At 39.7% G+C, this 21,215-nt stretch overlaps 1 protein-coding gene, 1 long non-coding RNA gene and 1 other non-coding gene across 7 annotated transcripts in view; 2 read left to right on the top strand and 1 right to left on the bottom strand.

The window, feature by feature from the left end:
* The window catches only part of LOC114507668 (phosphatidylinositol 4,5-bisphosphate 3-kinase catalytic subunit gamma isoform), a 42,509-nt gene extending 25,953 nt beyond the window's left edge, over positions 1-16,556 (bottom strand). The window contains exons 1-8 of one of the 5 annotated variants that reach the window (XM_036010774.1): positions 16,005-16,556; positions 11,648-13,654; positions 8,629-8,694; positions 8,291-8,516; positions 6,770-6,873; positions 3,892-4,038; positions 1,345-1,435; positions 428-558 (exon numbers count right to left, since the gene is read on the bottom strand). In XM_036010774.1, the coding sequence (XP_035866667.1) occupies positions 428-558; positions 1,345-1,435; positions 3,892-4,038; positions 6,770-6,873; positions 8,291-8,516; positions 8,629-8,694; positions 11,648-13,642 (2,760 nt within the window). In that variant the 5' untranslated portion in view covers positions 13,643-13,654; positions 16,005-16,556. The other 4 variants (XM_028525617.2, XM_036010771.1, XM_036010773.1 and 1 more) reach the window with 4 other exon arrangements.
* On the top strand, positions 14,905-15,032 carry LOC114508256. Its single transcript, XR_003685504.1, has one exon. It is a non-coding gene; the product is annotated as a small nucleolar RNA SNORA28 (small nucleolar RNA).
* Positions 16,557-17,024: 468 nt separating the features above from the next.
* LOC118497109 lies at positions 17,025-18,520 on the top strand. The gene is made up of 2 exons (XR_004899658.1): positions 17,025-17,107; positions 18,443-18,520. It is a non-coding gene; the product is annotated as an uncharacterized LOC118497109 (long non-coding RNA).
* The last annotated feature ends 2,695 nt before the right edge of the window (positions 18,521-21,215 follow it).

Here is a 21,215-nt window from a genome sequence, read left to right as displayed (position 1 = left end):
CATAATTTACCATTTACATTAGAGTGAAGTGGTAAATTAGAAATTATTTTATATGGTATGTGGTGTTTCCCAGGTAGGAAGAAATTTATATGTGGTAATTAAATTTTTCTGCTGAACAACAAAAACAGACTTTCATAAAAAGTGCTAACAAATTATTTCACAGAACCAAATTTTATGCAAAGCATGCCTGATAATCAAAGGAGAAGCAGATGCTCGTGGAGTTCTGAACTGAACACGTCTGTTTATACACATATGCTAGGACAGCACAGGAAGGTGCTTAAACACCCATGACCTTATGTATAAAGGGCTTCTCCAAATACATCAGGAGGCACGATATCGGTAGATCCTTTGAGAATGTGAAACTACCATTACTATATAAATGACAACTTATAAGGAGCCTTCAGAGTAAGGAAATGCAGAGGCTCACCTTTTCTTCAATGGGGCATTTTTCTTTGAGCCAGTGATTCAGGACTTCATCTTTAAATGCGCCTGTGTTGCCCACTGTGCTTTGCTGAATTTTGGCAATTGTTGTGGCATCTTTCACAATCTCGATCATTCCTACAGGAGGAGGCACACAGTTTGATCAGGTTGGGGTCCAGTGCCTGGTCCAGAGGAGAAATGGCTATGTCTTTGCAGAATGGAGGGCAGAGAGCTATTTTCCAGGTTCATGCTGTTGGTGGTCTCAGCAGTAATAAAAACAAACAAAAGGAGGAGAAAACATGTGGGACATGCTTTCAATATCTCCAAATGAAAAGAGGAAAAGGATGGTTTTGAAAAGTACTAAGTAAAAGCAGTTATGGCCTGAGTATATCCTTCCTTACTTGGCAATCTGCCCCTTTCCTTTTTCAAATTACAGGTCAAATGTAAATGGTTTTGTACAGTTCTCAAATTGGAAACTTGAATAAAAATGTTTGATTGATGTTAAATTGTTAAATGTTTGTAAAAGCACCTAAGGGCGGAATATGTAATAGCTTTGATAATGTGAATTCTGGGATACTAAAATAAGTGACAGATATTTCTGTCTATTTTTAAATGTTAACTGTGAGGGAGAAGTTTAATGTGCAATGAAACAGTTAAAGTTTAGAGGTAGAAAAGTAAAGAGGAAGGACCAGTTCTTACTAAAATCATTTCCATGTCTAGGCACAAGGATTTGAATCATGAATTCATTTACCTTCAGCATATCCATATTAAATTGGGAGCCACATTCACCAGCCTGAGAACATTTTCCTCCTTTTTTATGGATTATGATTATAATTTGTCAGTTAGTAAATGCCTACACTCAAGGAATTATAATCCTTTAAAACTAACTCAGTGTTCTACCCCTCTCCCGAGGTAACCACACACCTATTTTGTCACCAGTTGAAATGCAACCATATGGCAAGAGGCACAGATCCAGAGATTCAGTCTCCCAAATGGACTCCATGATTCGTAGAATCTGGGCGTCAAAACACAAAAAAGTTTCCATTATAAATGTGTATATGCTTTCTCTTTTAAAAAATCTTATCTGGTAACACAGAATATATAAGTAACAACTGTACTTTTATTTATAAACCTGGTGCTCTAAAGTTTCTATTCCTTGATAGCCTGTTAATTTTGGTTCCTGAGATTTACCTTGAGAATGAAAATAAATGGATTTCTTTTGAGATAGATTTTAGCCATGATTCATCTACTCCACTATAGTTATGTATATTTTACCACAATAAAAAAAGTTCCATGACTCATATTTAAGCCTTTTATTCATTTTGAGTTTATTTTTGTGTATGGTGTAAGTTGGTGGTCGATTTTCTTTTTTCTTTTTTTTTTTTGTTTTTGCATGTAGTTGTCCAGATCTCCCAACACCATTTGTTGAAGAGACTATATTTACTCCAATTTATGCTCCTGTCTCCTTTGTCAAATATTAATTGACCATAGAGACATGGGTTTATTTCTGGGCTGCCTATTCTATTCCATTGATTTTTATGTCTGTTCTTATGCCAGTACCAGGCTGTGGTACATTTACACAGTGGAATACTATGAAGCAGAAAGGAAGAAGGAATTCCTACCCTTCTTGACAGCATGGATGGAACTGGAGAATATTATGCTAAGTGAAATAAGCCAGGCAGTGAAAGACAAATACCACATGATTTCACCTATAAATGGAACCTAATCAACAAAACAAACAAGCAAGCAAAATGGAACCAGAGATGTGGAAATAAAGAACAAACTGACAGTAACCAGAGGGGAGGGGAGAGGGGCATTATGGGGGAAAGAAGGGAAGGGTCAAGTCAAGGAACATATGTCAAGGACCCATGGACAAGGACAACAGGGAGGAGGATTGAATGTGGGAGGAGGGTGGTGGGTAGGGCAGGGGAGAGTAATGGGGGGAAAATAGGGACAACTGTAACTGAACAACAATAAAAAGTGTTCCACTCTACCATTCCTACAAATTTTTATTCATAAGGCACTCTTGGGCTATAACCAAGAAAACAATAGCAACGATGATAATGAGAACTAACATTTACTGGGTACTGTTTTATGTTGATCCTTTGCATTCACCTTATAGAGTGGATATGATTATTATTCATATTCTGCAGATGAAGAGACTGAGGATTAGAGAACTTAAATAACATGTCCTTATCTGCCAAGCCAAGTGCCCTAACAACAAAACAAAGTACATAAAGGTAAAGTGCAAACTTTCCCTCAAAATGAGAGGAAAATGAGTGATGTTTTGTGCTTTTCAAATATATCTTTGAATAATTCAAAAGGTTTTTTTATCCTCACCCAAGGACACTTTTTCATTGCTTTTTAGAGAGAGGGGAAGGGAGGGAGAGAAACATCAATGTGAGATAAACACACCCAGAACTGGGATCACATGTGCAGGCATCAGGGATGGAACTCACAACCTATGTTCCCTGACCAGGAATCTAAGTGGCAACCTTTCAGTTATGGGATGATGCTCCAACTAACTGAGCCACACCATCCAGGGAAAATAATTCAATTTTACAGATTTATTGGGAATTTAATTAATTTAAAAAGGTTTGAAGGACTTTTTCTTTTTTTAATAAAAAATTATTTCCAGGAAAATACACATACCATTCTTGAAAAGAGAGCAAAGGGCAATATTGTTTCCATATTAGAAAGAAGCAAAAACAGAAACACAGAGGGAATTAAACACCCATGACCTTATTCTTAAATAGTCTACATTTCCATCATTGTGGCTTGTCTGTTTTAAATAAATCACATTAAATATTGGCAATTATGTTACCTCTACAATGTTAAGAAATTAGAATATAGAGTATCACTTTATAAATTTGTGAAGCTAAAGTTTATCCAAAAATGCTAGAAAATAGAAAAATGATTAACAGCGATACCTTCGCCATTGACATGCTCCAGCAGTCCATTCACTGTTTGTCATTTAACTGCATGATTTCTCCAGTCACTTACCTCTTTATTTTCCCTTTCCTTGCTATCAAATCATTCATTTGCGTTTATGTATGTGGGTGTGTATCAAAGGTGATGTATCTAACAAGAGAACCTGTGGGTATGTAGCTATGTCTATGAATAAGAATTAAGTGAATGCTAGTGGGGTAAATATGCCTGTGTTCTAGGTTACCATACTAGGAATGGGTGTATAAAACAGAGGATAGGTGGGGGAGACATATCTGGCTATCTGGGAATGTTGTCTGTGGATCTTGTCAGGAATGGACAGAACCATGATGCTCATCAGATTGTGCATCTAATGACCCATAGCCATACTCCCCCTCTCTTAGGTAATCTTTTATCATTGTTCATCTTGTATGATGTACACGACAGTGTCAGTAGAAGGCATCTACTGAAGGCATCTATATTTAGATCTAATATACTAGAATTATTTTTTCACATAATTGAAAAAAGTCCTTAATAGTAGCATACCTGTAAAATAAGCATGTCTTGGCGCAGATCATCACCATGTTTGAAGATAATTCCAATTGTTTCTTTTGATAGAGCCGTAGGGTCGGCACATTTAAACTCAAGCCACAGGGGTTTTTTCTTGGAGGCCATTACTTTACATTTTTCAATCTGTCAGGAAACAGATGCTTTAATATGCAATGAATACACATTGTGGGGACACACATCCTCTTGTGAAGTTATCACTAAAAATAATCAGGACAAACTTGTATTTGGGAAATGATTTTCAATGATTTTGGTAAAAATATACAAAGGGTTCTCACGAAATCTGAAAATACTAGTGAGAGCAATTCACAACACTTACACTGGTGGTTGTTGAAGTGTGTTCCAAGGAACCCTAAGAGTCTGTGAAGATGCCCAAGAGATCTAGCAGATCCCATCCTCCCATGCCCTACTCTCATGAACTCTGATACTCTCAGGTCCCCTTTAATACAGAGCAGCTTTGCTGTTCTTTATATATTTGGCCTTGTAAGATTTAATTTGAGAAAAAGTATTCTCCTGCTATCAATATGTAAAAACTATTTTTGCAGAATCAGAAGCAATAGGCCAAATATAGTAAGATAAAATTTAACTGCAGTAAGCAGAAATCTGGCACTCAGGTACAATGCATCCTCTCTCAAAAGAAAAACCCCATACACCTCAATAAACTCAAGGAACTTCTCTGGAAATGTGGCTTAGTAGTCACTCCAAGATAAAAAAATCTTAGGGGTTTTGGCCCAAAGTGAATTCACCATGCATCAAAAATGTGATGTGGTCTTAAAAAAAAAACAAACTTAACACAATTTGAAGCTGTATTACATGTTATTATTCCTAGCAATCTCTAACTGGATAAGGACAGATGACAGTGTTTGTTTTTATTTTAGGGCCAGTTTACTACTATTTGCACAGAAAATAAACATGAAGGGAGGAATGTCCCCTTCTTTCCAGGGGAAATATCTTTCAAGAATGAAAGCGAAATAAGAATTTCTTGCCAGAAGACTTGCACTGTTAAAAATATTGAAGGCTGAAGGAAAATGATGCCAGATGGAAACACGGGCCTATACAAAGTAGTGCAGAACACCAATGACGGTAAACGTGTGGGTAGATATAGAAAACGGTCAATCTGTTAAATCTATTTCAACTGTTTAAAGCAAAAATAATAACAATGTGTTTGGCTTCTACTATATGTAGAAATTAAAAGCATAAGAAAAACAGTGTACCAATGAGAAGAGGTTAATGAAAATATACTGTTGTAAGAGTGTTATGCACATATGAAGTGGTTTATTATTTGAATATAACTAAGAGCCTGTGGTATTGACATAAAGATAGATATATTTAGATTAGTGGAGCAAAATAGAGAATCTAGGTATAAATCCACATGGTCAGATGACATTTGACAAAAGCATTGTCAACATATTTAAACAGGAACAGGACAATTTTTTTCAACAGGTGGTGCTGGTAAAGTTGGATATTCAGATAAAAAAAATGAAACCTGATCTTTATCTCATACTATACACAAAAATTAATTCAAAGTAGATAAAAACTTAAATGTAAGAGTTAAACCTATATGATTTCTGGAAAAAATGTTTGTTACATTGACTGAGGCAGTATTTCTCAACTTTGGCATTATATTTTGGGCTGGATAATTCTTTGTTGGAGTGTGGGGGCTCCCCTGTTCATTTTAGGGTGTTGAGCAGCATTCCTGGTCTCTACCCACTGGAGCATCCTCCCAACTGTAACAATAAAAAATGTCTGGAGACATCACCAAATGTCCTTTGGCATGTGAGTGTGTATATGTAGGAGGGGGGTTGGCCACCCCAGGTTGAGCATTGCTGGATTAAGCAAATATTTCTTAGAGTGCAAAATGCATAAGCTATAAAAGGAAAAGTGAAAAATTGACTTAATAAAAATTAAAACCTTCTACTCCTTGAAATATACTAAGAAAATGAAAAGACAAGTCATAGACTGGGAGGAAATATTTGTAAAATGTATACCTTATAAAGGATTTGTGTCCAGAATATATAAATAACTCATAGAGAAATAGAAAGGCCACCCACATTAAAAAAGAACAAAGGATGTAAACAGAAACTGCTCAAGAGAAGATAGAGGCTGAACACACGAGAAGATGCTCAACAATGAGATGCCACATCACACCACTGCAATGGCTACATCAGTCTTTTAAAAAGACTGATAACAAGTTTTGGTTGGGATGTGGGACTGTTGGAACTCACATCCATTGCTGGTGGGAATGTAAAATGAATGGTACAGTTACTTTGGAAAAGCAGCCTTGCAGTATCTTAAGAAATTACATGCACATGTACCATTTGACCCAACTATCTCACTGCTAAATATTTACTCAGAAGGTGAATGGAAAACAAACTGTAGCATTGCTATATCAGGAAATACTACTCAGTCATAAAAAGGAACAAACTACTGATACACACAGCAACATGGATGGATCTTGAAAGCATTATGCTAAATAAAATAACCCAGATACAAAACTATATACTGTATGACTTCACATCATGAAATTCTAGAAAAGGCAAAATTACATAATAGAAAGCAGATTTGTTGTCTGGGGTGGGGCATGGAAGGAAGAAAGGACTTATTAAAAAAAGAATATGAAACAACTCTTTCTACAAAATTTCTATGTAAGTGTTCTATATCTTGATTGCGGTAATGAACTGTATGCTTAAAATGGACTTTTTTTGCATATAAATGATTCCTCATGAAAGCTAATTTAAAACAAAATGGCTGGGTGATTGCCTTGTTTTGAGGCTTTTAGTATCTAGTGTTTAGAAAAGAGCTTGACAGACATTTTCAAGACATGCAGACCACATGGAGACACCCAGGTGATACATACCACAAGTGCTCCCGCTTTCAGCCCAGGGTCATACGGAACTCTAAAGCTCTTGGGGAGATTTGAATTCTGGAGGTTTTCAAGCTTTTGCTTAAGTTGTAAAATAACTGTAATTGTCAAAAGCACACAAGAGTTATGTGAGCTCAAGAAAGTACCAACATTATCCACGACACTTCCTAAGACCACATCTATTCACAACACTTTACACGTCTGGTCTGGTGTGGAGTAAGAGAAAGGGGGGTTAGTCTCTGTCTTGGAGGAACTATCCATTTGGGGTGTCAAGGGAAGCAGGCTCACTGGGAGCAATACTACCACATACTACACCAGGGGCAGAGATAGGGGACAGATACAGTACACCAGGACGGTCATGTAGGGAAGGGTATTTTAAGAATAGCGCTAAGGAACTGATACTTTAGTTTTCTTTCTAATGTGTGAAACTTTAAACTGCCATCTGATTTGGGGAACATACATTTGAAGACCATAATAAATAGAATTTGGATAAAGTTCTGTAAAATCTTTTCCAAAGAGTAAGTTAGGCAGGGTAGAAATGATGTGACAGCCTCTAAATTCTAAAAGTAAAGTACTGAAATTAAAAATTACTCCCTGTATAACAGACTGTAGGCCAGTACGAATGTTTCCCTTTCTTACTTACAATGAAAATAAAAGCGAGTAAGATCATTATTACTATTATTACGTTTAGAACAGAGCTTTATTGGTGATTATTAGAAAAGAATCAAAAGGAAAAAAGGAGAAATTCTAAATATTTAGAAGTTTAAAATACTGGCTGAGTATGTTAGTGAATGTCCCTTATGAGCCATGCTGCTGGGTCGAGGTATACAAACAGGAATAAAAGATATTTCCCAGCTCATATAGTTTAGCAGACCAGAAGGATGTACTGATGACAAAGAAAGAGTGATTAATTTTCCTCTCTTTCTCCGTGCAGGGCAGGGACAGGATTTCTTAGGGATAAGAAAATGATATTAGAAGTGCCTTCAGAGAAGAGGTGATATATATTTTTATATGAAGTACTCTGATATATATTATATATAAAATATATAATATAGTATATATACTATGTATAATATATGTGTATATATGTATATACACATATGTATATATGTGCCAAAAATTTTATATATCTTCTTAATAATTTATTTTAAAATACTGAAAATTTGAAAATTATATGCATATATTGAAAGATGGGGTAAAAGGTAAATATTCGAAAATAACTAATCTTTTTGTGTATGCATAATTGTTCTTAAAAAGATCTTATATCTACATAATGCTTTAAAAATTTTCAGTTTAATATCTATCATAAACTCATCATTAAAAATATATATATACAATTTTTAAAATATATTAAGTTGTAAAGAGAGAACTTAAATTTGCTTGCTCCCTAAAGAGAGAGGATTTTAAAAATTGCTCTTTGCTGCCTTTAGGAATGCACAAAGTACCTTCCAGGGATGATGGCATTTGGAGATGAAGGCATCTGGAAAGAGAACCCAGAAAATGTAGCTACCATACCTTGGGAACTGACGTCATACTTTTCAGCAGAGAGTGATTTAATATCAATAGTAACTTTTTGTAACATCTCGATTACTTGGACCTGCTGGGTAAAGTCGTGAAGCATGGCGGCGCCACAGCCCCTCAGGTAGGCTTCCAGGATCACAGCGAACCTCTGCTGATAGTGCCTGGACTGGGCTATCTCACTTCTCAAGAACCAAAACAAGAAGTGACCAATTCTTTTGTTCTGAGGGTGGGAACAAGATGGTTGAAATTATTGTGACTAATGGTCTAGATCTATCAGCCAATCCTGAGTAACTTTTAAAATGTCATGCTATAATCAAAATGGAGGTACTTACTCTTAAAGCACGCTTCAGTAGAAATCTGGCCAGGGCACTGTCATGGTAAGGTTCAAATTTCACAGCCTAAAGGAACAACACATGGACATTTGTAGGGCTACATTCTATGTTGGTTAATCAGGGAAAAGAAAATGGAGAAAAACTAGCACTCTGTCTTGGTGGGTTTTCATGGGTAGGGTGATGAGAATCTTACCAGCCACTTAAGTGCAAAACTTTTTCTTCAAGGACAGTTTGGGCCAGAGTGAACCAAAGTGAACTTGCTTAAGGACTGGGAGTAGAAGCCAGAACTCTTGACTCACAGTCATGTGCTTTTGATGACTTCAAAGGCAAAGAGGGGATGGCTTTGGCTTCCGTTAAAGGGCTTAACTTATTGATTGGAAGGATAGTGGGGAAAGATGGAAATGGCTATAATGAATCTATAAAAGTAGAAGGCAAGAGAGAAAATAGTGAAGACACAATAGTTGTTGGAAAGAAAATAGTGAAGACAGAGTACATGTAAGGAGAAAAGTATTTGTTAAATGTGAAGATCCTAAAAGTGCTATCACTCCACTTCTGCTCAGGGTGTGTGCCTGGCATCTCCAAGGCAAGTAACTGAGCTGTCTCACAGGTTCTAACTGCAAGTAAACAGCAGGCCTGATTCGATTCATGCAGAATGATCTCTACCCCCTGCCAGGTAGTGGTGTATACAGAGCTTTTGTCTGAAAATCTCTTATTTAATATGGTTCCTCAGGAAAAGTGTTTAGCAGTTTTCATATCACTTGGTTAATGTAGAGATACTGACTTAATGATAGCTCCATGACTGAAGAAAAAGAACCAATAAAATGTAAAAAAAATTGAGCCCTGATGGGTGTGTGGTATCTGTTACACCATTCTGTGTACTTTTCTATAAATCTGCAATAGTCCATAATTTTAAAAACAGTAAGACTAACAAATACTGTTTATTATAGATGCATACATAAAATTATAGGGTAGGTATGATGAAGAAAGGAGGCTTAAAGTTAAATATGTCAGAGTATTTTTTTTTTTTATAAATAGACATGGTCTACCCTTCTTCAGATGATACAGGAGAAATTCCCATTCCACTTTACGTTTTAAGGCCTGGGGACTTTGGGTATGATTTCCACTTCTTACTCTGGTTTTCCAGTTTGGAAGCGATCAATACTGATTTGATAATATTTCAATTATACCCAATACTTTCAAAGATCCTTTCCATGGGTATGGTCAAATATGTGCCACTGTAGCTCCAGCTAAGATCTCAATTTGAAGAGTATGGTTATTTCACTAGCAGTACTCACTTCAGAAATGTTTTAATGTGAGTCTTTTCAAACATCTTCATGTTTCACTTCTGTAAAGACAATGCAGGTCTCAATGAGGAGGACATTTTAGTCTAAATGAGTCATTTGACCATATTTGAAAATATCTCAATTTTACAAATGACTATTACTCTTCAAATTTATGACCACAAATTCAATGCTGATATTACTTATTGACCTTTTTCATTTAAATATCTCCAAGAACACCATTCATTTTCCAATTCTGGAAGGTTTATGTGTGAAAATGACAATGTGAAATAATTCATAGTGGCCTTGGGACTTGGAACATATTTCATGCAAATTTGTTTTATGTTCTATTTGTTTTGGAGAGCTAGAAAGCTGAAGATGCTTGGCTTATTCTAAATTTTTCCTTAGTGTTATGCTAGTATCTACACTGACAGACAGATTAAAATATTGGATCCATTTGATAGATGAAGGTAAAAGCCAAATATCATGTTTCAAGTACCTGCTTAATGGAAGGTGATGGTTCAGAATTTAAGTGAAGAGCATCCACAGTGTTCGTCAAGAAACTCCAGGGCTTTCCAGTCATACAGATAATAATTAGGCAGTTTAGTGTCTAACACTTACCCTGGCTAATCTTAATGATCGCAGCTCAAATATCACCTATTTGGAACTGTCCCTGGCTTCTTCAATCTAAATTGTGTCCCCAGGATCCCTAACTATTTTCTCATAATACTCTAGGTTTTCCCCAAAGTATTCATTATAATTTGTTATTAAACGTCAGTCTTTTTCATGCACAGCAAGCTACTTGAGAGCAGAGATGGGCTATGTTTTCATCACCGCACCATGTCCAGCATTCAGAACAGCAGAAGTGCTATGCGCATATTATTGAATTCATGAATGAACACTCCTGCACTCTGAACAAGAATTTCAATTTCTTTACTTCCTTGTCCTTATCAAGCAGCACAATCTAATTTGAGATTGGCTGCAGTAAGTAGGAGAACTGTTCCTTTTTTTAACTTCCTGAGAAAACCTTAGGCAAATGACGAAAGGCATGAGAACACGAGTGGAAATGCAGTGCCAGACCTGTCTAAAGAGAGGGACTTTCAAGGTCCCATCCGGATATGAGGTGTTATTCATGAATGTCATGTTCATGATCAGAGAGTATGGCCTTTTATCTCTAGGACCCCGACCCTGACACTGGACTGATGCAGGATCCTGGGAGGCAGTGAAAGGAGCAGGGCCTGGGGTCAGACCTCCTGGGTTTGAACTCTAGTCTTTCAAAGCATGTGACCTTAGGCACCTTAGCTAGCCTCACTTTCTGCCTTAGTTTCCTTATAATTAAAGTATTAACTTGACCTCCACCATAGTTATTGGAAGAATTAAATGTAATAATACATAAAAAGCATGTATATCGCTTGAAGCTTTGGCATAAGGGAACGTTCTGTTAAATCAAATCTATCATTAATACAACAAATGAGAACAACATATTGCCACAAGCTCAGTCCTCCTAAAAAGTGGAAATATTAACATCTTCAAAATGCCTGTCAGAAAACCATCAAAGAGAATAATAATAAAAAAAAGGAACAGGGTACTACTTTTTGAGGTGGCTTCTTTAGATCTGCTCTGACAAATCAGGATATTCTGGACAAAGGGCATTTGACGACAACTGAATGGGGTTCCTGTGCACATGCAAATGAATTCCTAGAGAAGAGTGCTCTGTAAATTACACTGGCATCCCCTACCTGGACCAGCTGTAGTAGGTAATGCAGGACGTCATCGTCCTCTAAGCTCTCCAGTTTCTGAACGGCGATGGCTCTTACATTTTCATCTGAAAAGTTGCAGTCCAGGAGTTGCATTGTTAGCCCCACATCCAAAGCACTTTGATCCCAGACCTCCCTTCTGGATAACAATTGGTATGTTTTGGCCACAATTTCTTGCTGTCCCCATTTCACTGAGCTAAACAGCTTAGGATATGCTTTTGGATGCTTAAGGCTTTCATATCTAAAATGCCAGAGCAATTCTTTGTCTTCTGCTGTGAGAGGGTTAAGTGGATCAGTGGCTATGATAGCCTCCAGTTGCTTTCGAAGCTGGTTGGGCATTTCGGCTCGAATCCGGTCCCCTTCAGGGTCAGGGGTGGGCCGATGCTTAGGCAAGGCTATTGGGTGACAGTAATTGTCCAGAAGAATGCAGATGGACATTGAATTCTCCTTGTCTGGGTTGGTTGCAGACGTGAGCTTGTCAGCATTGAAGCTCCCTTGGTCTTCTCCCTTCCCAGATATTTGCCACATGTGGAGCACATATTCCCCATGGCGCAGGAGGAACCGATGGTCTATCAGCAGCAGGTTCACATAATAGAGAAGCTGAGCCTTGCCTTTGGATTCAGAACTCGGAATGTCTGCAGAGGCCTTACCAGACAGTGCTGGAGCTTTGCCACAGTAGACCTGGAGGTTCAGTAGAGCTCCTTTGGGTAAGTCTTTGATTTTGATACTGAACTCAAGCCACACATTCCAGAGCACCTCCTCTGTAAAGGGTTTGGGACTGGTTCTCCTTTGGCAAAGGACTTGCTGCCCATGTTGGATGTTTGCCTCCACAAACACCGTGAGGTCAGCATTTCGGGGCAGCACAGGGATATCAATGCCTCTGATCTTGACCCTGAACTTCCTGTCACAGTCCCACAAGGACACAGTGAACACACTCTCATGGTCCTTCCCATGGATTGTCAGCTGCTCATGATAGCCAGTGACTCCTGTGCAGTCATCCACCAGTGGCCACTCTTCTTTCTTCACCTCGTCCTGGGCTGGGTCTGGAGGAGTGTCCAGCACCAGGTGAATCTCTTCCCCATTCTTGAGGCAATGCCTCACCCACTGGAAGTTTTTGATGGGTGTTTCACCCACCAGGTACTCATCGCGGCCACAGACGCGCAGCACGAAGTCCTGTTCATTTTGGCTTTCGGGGATATCCATCAGAGATTTTTTCTTGGCCATCTTGGTGAAGAAGCTCTGGAGGATGGTGCCTGGGGTGTCATCAGCCGAGACCTTGATGGTCTGGCTGGTGGTGCTGCGGTGAATGACAATGAAAATGCAGTTGTTGGTAATCTTCTTCAACAGGTATTCCGGGAGGGGCTTGGACGTCACCCAGGGGTGCATAGCATAGAGCTTGGGGTCTCGGCCAGCCACCTCGGCCATGCGTGGGGTGACCAAGCGGCGGCGTGTGAATTCCAGCTCGTCATCGTGCACGTTGCTGACATCGGTGACGTCATAGCCTATGAGGGCGGTGAGCAGCCGCTGGAAAGCCAGCGACTCTTCTGACGGAGAGTGCCGCTGTACCACGTGGATCTGGCCTGGGCTCCTGTGCAGCACCTTCCAGTAGCGCAGGCAGTCTAGCGTCTGCACAACCTGGTACTTGTCGTAGATCTCATACCACTGCCCTTTTTTCTGGTAGAGCAGCAGGAAATGGTCGGGGCTGAGCCGATGGTAGAAGTCGGCCACCACACTTGTCTCCAGTGCACGCAACCACACCTGCGCCTTCATCTGCTCCACGTTCCCGTGGCCGGCCACGTGCAGCAGCGCCGTTTCCGGGGTCTTGCTGGTGCGCTGGCTGGTGGGCAGCACGAACTCGATGGGAATGAGCTCCATGGAGGACAGGCTGGCCGCGGAGCCGCGAGGCTTCATCCTCCGGCGTCTGCGGCAGTTATCCTCTCTCAGAACCACGGGCTGCTCATTGTTCTCCAACTCCATGCCCTGTGCGACCTGGGAGCAGAGAAAAAGAGGGCTGTGTCACAGGGAAGGCACTTTCCGGGTGCATTTTTCTGTGAGATGGCAGGAGACGGTGTAGACTAATGTGCACGAGGGGCTTTGGAGTCAGGGCCCATGAATCCCCACCCTGCCACTTAGTATCTGGTGACTTGAGCTAGTCAAATAATCTCTGAGCCTGTTTCCCATCGTTCAAAAGGAGTAATACTCTCAGAGGCTGGAGGTGAGGATTAAATAAGGTAATGCATGTGCTTGTTCAGTGTGGAGGATGGTATATCGATGAGTGCCTACTCTGCACAAAGCATTTAAGGGCAAATGTGACATAGTGTAGTAAGAAATACTTCAAAAAATAATTGAAATGCTAAAATAATGAAGTTAAAGTATAAATAAGGTATTTTTATTTTAATATTCAGTATCACTGTGTTGTAAGGGGTTCTATAATCATTCTATCTACTTATGTTTGAGAATTTAATTTAATAAAGGAAATATGTGAAGCACTAACCTAGCATGGTGTCTAGCATACTATAATGGCTCAAAGTGTTAATTGTTTTTAAATACAGCTTAAAAATCAAGTGCTAGTTCGTGAGGTGCTCTGTGAAATATTAAAAAACCCCACTAAGAAAACAGGCCTTTGAAATATTTCCTGTTTGTTCAGTCTCCCACTTATTGGGACCCAGATGCCTTCCCCAACCTCACTTCACATTCTCTGTGTTCAAACTGTTTGATTCTTGTATCTACTCCCTAGTCAAATTCCTGTCTTTCTTTTTTTTCTCTTCATTTTTTTCTTTCTAGTCAGGAAAGGTAATCATTTCATTAACAAAACTCAAAAATATCAGAATCAGTAGTTTTGGCCAAGAGCATTCACGCATATTTATCATTTTGAATCAGGAAGTTCTGGGTTGTCACTGCTATGTTAGGGTCGTGTCTTAGAGGAGGCACCCATGGCTGAACCCTCTTTGTAGAACATTTAAGTAATTTTAACTTTGTTACAGTTCATTAGTTCATTACATCACCTTCTACATTAGACAGTCAAGAAGCCATAGGGAGGAAGGAAGGACTTCTGGGCTCCAGTAACCTACCGTTTGGATCCCAACTGATTATTTAACTTCTTTTTTTTCTCTAATATTTTATGTTTATAATGAGAATTCACAACTTTCTTCTCATCAATTTATCCACTCTTTCCATAAATATTTATTGAGTACCTACCCTGCACAAAGCATTTAAGTACAAGTGTGACATACGGCAGCAGGAAACACTTTGAATAGTAATGGAAATGCTACTGTCTGACACAATTTGAGCTTGCTGCAGCAACGGAGTCTAACCTATTCAGTGCTCTCTCTTCCACGAGACAAGCCATTATACAGATTTAGACAGTGTAAAAAAAAAGTAAATGCTGGAATATTAAAGTTGAAATAGAAATAGGGTGTTTTTATTTTAATATTCTGTTTCACTGTATTGTCAGATATTATGTTCTAAATAAGAATCAACAATTGACACAAAAATTCTTTTAGAAGATAACATTTACTCTCTTAAATGGCTAATATTAGTGAGACTCATAACTACTTATTTCCTTAAGAAATAGTGGAGCACTTGACACATACCAAAAAGAAGAGTTTGATTAAAAGATAAGAAAGACAAGTTTCATTAGATCCAAACTTCTGTTCAAATATTGGCTTAAAGTTACTTTTAAAGTCAATATTCCCTCCATAAAATATTATGAAATTCTACTTAGTAAATACATGAAACCAGCTGTCCTAAAGCATTGTCCCTTGCAGCTTAAAACATTCACTATTTGATCTGTAATGTTGCTACATTATAGAATAACAAAGAAGAGAACTCCAAGATATATTTATACCCACACTTGAAATAAAATAGGTCTGAATTTAGGCAACGTAGAAATACACAGCAATAACTCCTGCCTCAGTCAGTCTTAAAAGATACAAGATGCAGAAGAAACAGGCAGATTACATACTCACTGCTTTTCTTCATGGTTGAGGTTATGGAGTGTTTGCCTTTTACAAGAAGACCTCAGAAACACTGATAAGTACAATAATGGCTAAGCATGCACTTGTAAGAATGTGAAGCTTGGCTAGCACAGACTTCTGTGCCCTCCCTCTTCCTCTCAAACAAAAACAAAAAAGGACTGATGCACCTGCAAAGCTATCACCGGAACCTCCTGGATATCTAAACATACAGATTGGACTAGACAATGAAACAGAGACATTCAGTGGTAGTATCATCTCAAGAACCAGCAACCGTTTCAGATAAAAATATTCTAGCTGAGAAGAAAGAGTCACTATTCCCAGTCATCCCCAAAAAGGGCAAAAAATAGAAAGGGAAAAAATACCTGATAAAGCAGTGGAGGTGATGAAGCTGAAGGATCATTTGTTCAATTTTTGAAAACAATAAATTTGAACCTACCCAGTGTACCTCTAAACTCTTCCGCTTTTCTGGGTCTCCCTTCGTATCCAGATGCAGAGGAAGTGTTGCAGTTACCAGGAAGGAAGTTTTAACCAAGTTGATTATACGTGTGATTGCTCATTTTAAAAGTGTCAGAAATGCGTTTCCTGTTAATAGCACAGAGAGTGAAGCACGAGAAGGGGCACTGTTTACCATGTACATTCTTTATACTCTTTGAACTAATTTTTAATAATTGTGAGAGACCAAAGCAAATTAAAATTACATAGATCCAAACAAACAAACAAACAAACCCCACATTCATGAGACACAAACACATGAAATATTTTCTAGGTGGTTCTAAGCAGAAGAAAAGGCTTAACAGTCACAGCATTAGAGAAAGGGCTGGTAAGAAGAGTTTTAGAGCCAAATTAAATCCATCAGTCCTGCAAAGCCAATTCAATTAATTCTCTCTCATGGGAATTCAAATGATCCCTTGTTTATACGCTGCCACTGAGGGGTGGGGGAAGAGAAACTAGTGATCTAGGGGACCCAGTTATCAAGCTGAACATTTTTAAAGACAAGGTCTGAGAGCTCACTTCCTTAACTTGGTGAAGTAGTTCTCTATTTTTTCAGAGCATTTGGATCCAAAATATCGCTGCCTGAAACAGAAAGTATAGTGTATGTTGGCGCATGTGCGTTTGTACGTGAGTGTTGGTGTGGAGGCTTAACTGTGGGCAATGATTACAGACAAACTGGGAGGTTTTTGATTTCATGGGAAAATTAGGGAGCTGAGCATAGTCACACAATCAGACAGATAGTTACTGGGAGATGGCTCCTGATTGTCATGAGAGTAGAGGATCTATAGAAAAGCCATCCTAAATAATTTTTACTGTAGCTCGATATCTTCCAGATGACCTCAATTCCTTCTAGGACCCCTGAGCATACTCAGATCCTGGACCAGTGCCCACTGTCCTCCATTCCAGGGTTCCTATATGAGTTCATTCTCCACCTTGGGTTATCATGGACTCCAGTTCACCCCAGGGACCACAGGTAGGATGGTGTTAGCGTCACAGGTTCCTTGGAGGTATATAATTAAAAGTTCTCTAAATCACTCTGACATCATGATACATGATCGACAGGATCTATCTCTTTTCATATAGGCCTCTTGCATCTTAGCTCTTCATAAGTTGTATTATAATAGTTGATGTCAGCAGTCAAACTATTGAATTAAAAAACGATGTCCCAAATATTTAGAGGGGGCTTATTAGCACCCTAAAATATATTCTGATGTAGGAATACTCCCTTAGGAGGCTGGCAGCTTTAGAAGCCTTCATGCTGGCCCTTTTGACCAAATCTGAAGGAGGGACAAGGAGTCACACTGCAGGAGTTTGCCAAGCTGTTCTTCATACAGAGTGTGTTGGGAGGGCTCACAATGGGAGGTGGGCTGGACAGGGGTCTGTGGTTAGTAGGGCTGACCACAGAGAGACCTTGAGCTTGGCCAGCTCTGTTCTCCAGATCAGGCAATAGATTCTGTCCCTCAACAGATTCTTTCCCTGCCCTGGCTCAGTCACACCCTGGGGCAAAGTCCCAACCTGACACCGCTCACCTCCCACCCACCCCACCTCCCCCAACCTATGCCTCTGACACACACAGGTTATTTCAGAAATGCTAGACTCTGGCTCTTGGGTTTCCTTGCCTCTGCAGGAGATACTCAGCTAAGTTGAATTATGCAAAATTGTCTTTTCTATGGCTGAACTTGCAAATACTTCAGGTTTTATTGGTGGTTAGAGAATAAAAGTACCCTGCCCTTCCCCAAATCCTAATATAGTCACTAAAATTTGACTACATATAGTAAATGTTCCAAAGGAGAAGTAATGGCTGGTGTCTCCTTCCTCATTGTGAGTCCTTCTGCCATGCAGAAGAATTCTTTACTAGTTAGGTCCTCTTTTATCTCCAGATTTTTAGGTTAGAAGACTCCTAGTCTTCATTATAATCGTGTTTTTATCAATATGTTTCTTTTCTTTTTTTTTCTTCTGTGAGTCTCCATGCATCCAGCACCATGTTGTACACCCAGCAGTCATGCAGTGCACTGGAGCTGTGAAACATACAATCAAATTGTCTGGCCTTCTGTAGCACATCCAGCTATCACAGGAATGAGAAGATGGAACAGATTAGAAAGCAAGCACACAGTAAGATGTGTCAATGACCAATAAACAGGTTAAGGATGAATTATTTGCTGAGAAAGGATCTTTGTTATAGCCTTCGGAGAGATTGTTTGTGATCTATTTGGAGAGACAAGGCACACAGATAAAAAAATAAGATGTGCAACAATTTACTGGAGGAGGTCACTTTGGGTGTAATTAAATTTTTTTTTTAATTTTGCAGGAGGAGACGCAGGATTTAAGGCAAGAGGGATCACAGGGAAGGTCTTCAAGCCAAAACTGTAAACAAACAGGACAGTTCCCGAAACAGTGAATGTATGTGTTTGCCAAAATGGAGGGTTTGTAAAGGACATCAGTAGAAGGTATGGGAACAACATGATAAGACAGGCATGTTCTTCCCACTTATTTCATATCTCGGCACATGGAACAGTAACAACATTTGTATGGCAGACTGGGTGCAATGAACTGTTTGTCCTCCCACCCCAAATTCATATAATGAAATCTTAACCCCCCAGTATAGTGGTATTAGTAGGTGGGGCCTTCGGGAGATAATTAGGTCATAAGGACAGAGCCCTCATGAATGAGATTTGTGCCTTCATAAAAGGACCTCAGAGAGCTCCTTTGCCCTCCCTCTGCCATGTAGGGATACAAATATAGCTGTGTCTGCAATCCAGAATAAGGCCCTTGCTATGACCTGACCATGCTTGTGCCCTATCTCAGACTTCCAGTCTTCAGAACTATGAGAAGTAAATTTCTGTGTTTATCACCATTCTATCCGAGGCACTTGGTTACAGCAGTCTGGACTGACTGTGACACTGGGGTGAAGTGAAGAGCCTCCTCAAAACTTGAGATAATGCCCGCATCCCCAAGGGCCCTGAACCCCTTTGGGACACACTGGTTGGGAAGCTGTGTTATTGGTAGTTGTTCCTGGGTAGGGTAGCTGTCTGACGTGTGTATAGCTCTTAGCTTGAAAAGCACTAGAATCCATCCTTTCATATATGTTCAGCTCAGCCTCAAATGGCTTATACAATGTGAACAAAAATGCTGAAGGATATTTTAATATATTGCAACAGGTTGGTTGATTTTCATGCCTTGCTTGTTTGTCTGGGCATGAATGACAATCTTTATGAAGCTTTTTTGGTCTATACCTGGTATGGTGAAAGAGAAACATCCTGGTATTATAGAAGCACTAGCAATCATCAAACCTGGGTTTATTCTGCTCATTCTCTAGGCCCTAATATATATGCTAATTTATATCTTCCAGTTTTCTAATCTACAAAGGGATAACAACCACCCTATTTATCCCACAGAAAGTTGTCATAAATCTCTAATTTTCAGTGAACTGCCAATTTATCTAACTGTACAAAAGTTATTGTGTTAGATATGCCAGAGGACCTGCAATTCCAGGTGTCTCATACCAGCACAACATTCAGAGGAAGAAGAGGCATGTCAGCCTGTGTGTTCCCTTTTCAGAGACGGCAGAAAATTCCCAGGAGCCTCCTGGGTCCTCTCATGTCTCTGGCCAGCATTGGGACAAGTACCCATCTATCTCTCAGCCAATCACTGGGAAGAGGGAAAGAATTACGTGAGTGGTTTGAGTAATCAGAGTTTTCTCTACTGAGTTCCTAGATGGAGAAAAGGGTAGACCCCAGAACAAAATGTCAGCACTCTGACAGTAAGGACAAAGGGGCAGTAGGGAGGACAGCAGGAGTTTGTCACAGCCTGGAATGCCTTATGGAGGTAAGCTATTATGCCATGTGGGTAGAGAGGAGCCACTTTAGGGTCAGGGAAAATCAGTCACAGTCAACATGGCCCCAGGGATCTATAGCCAGATCCAGGTGGCTGTAGGACATTGCGCACATTCTCCATTCTTATAATTGGAAATTGGCCATTGAGGGTGCTTTTCTCAATTTCCTTGTTCAGCTAAACTGCTGATACAGCTTAGTAAGCACTTCACAGATTTCTAGAAATTTTTTTCATAAATAGATGTTTAAACATCCAAATTCCTTAGCATGATACAACAGACCTTTATGATCTATTCTGTATGTTCCCTGCCTCATCTTCCAAAGTGCCTTCACATTCGAATGAACTTGATTTCTGTTCTCACACTTGCTGTGCTCTCTGCACTTCTGTGCTACTGCCATCACTGCTTCCTCTGCTCCATCTCTTCCCCTTGTTCCTTTCCCTCCTCTTCCTCCCCCCTTCTTTCCTCCCCCCAGACCTTTGACCAACTCCTCTTCTTCTACTCAGTTTGTGTAACCTCCTCTGGGAGGGCTTTCTGGTTTAGGGGAACACAGGGTGGGGAAGCTTTCTTCCCTTAGTGACCACCACCATCAAGAGCAAACTCTTCCATAGCTCCTGCTGTGTGTCTCACATTGTTCTAAGCACTTTAATATATTAATTCATTTAATACTCCCAACAGCCCAAGGAAGGGGCACTACTATTAAACCCATTTACAGATGATGGAAAGCAAGATACAGAGAAAGTCCAGTGACTTGCCCCAGGTCCCAGTGCTGGTAAGTGGCAGTTGTCAGAGCACTTCTCCTTGCAGAGAATAGATGTTTACGAAGCTGCCTGCTCCACCAGACTGTGAGTGCTTGGGACAGTGGCTGGTCTGTTCACCACGGAACTCCCCGAGGCCGTACATGGTACTTACTGCATACAAAGCAAGGGGCTTGATAAACAATTGTGAAATGGATAGTTTGTATAGAATAGCTCGTTTTCTTAAGTGGATTCCTTGCATTTATAGGAAGGAACAGGAATATTGGGTGATTCTCCTGAAGGCCCAGATCAACCCAGGCAATCCCCTCCCTCCCATTTAACCATGAAACCCAAAGCCCAGCAATCTGCCTCCTCTTGAACCCTGAGAAGGAAACTTGGGAGAGGAATGATGTGCAGTGTGGAACTTGGGAGGGACGCTAGTCTGATTAAATTATAAGCATCTATGTAGGAACTTTAGAAATATCCCCTTTTTAGCCCTCTGCCTGGCCCAATTT

This window comes from Phyllostomus discolor, chromosome 10 (genome assembly GCF_004126475.2).
Source record: "Phyllostomus discolor isolate MPI-MPIP mPhyDis1 chromosome 10, mPhyDis1.pri.v3, whole genome shotgun sequence".
NCBI lineage: Eukaryota > Metazoa > Chordata > Mammalia > Chiroptera > Phyllostomidae > Phyllostomus > Phyllostomus discolor.
The sequence above is the reverse complement of the archived record's forward strand: the minus strand, read 5'-3'. Positions and strand labels throughout refer to the sequence as shown.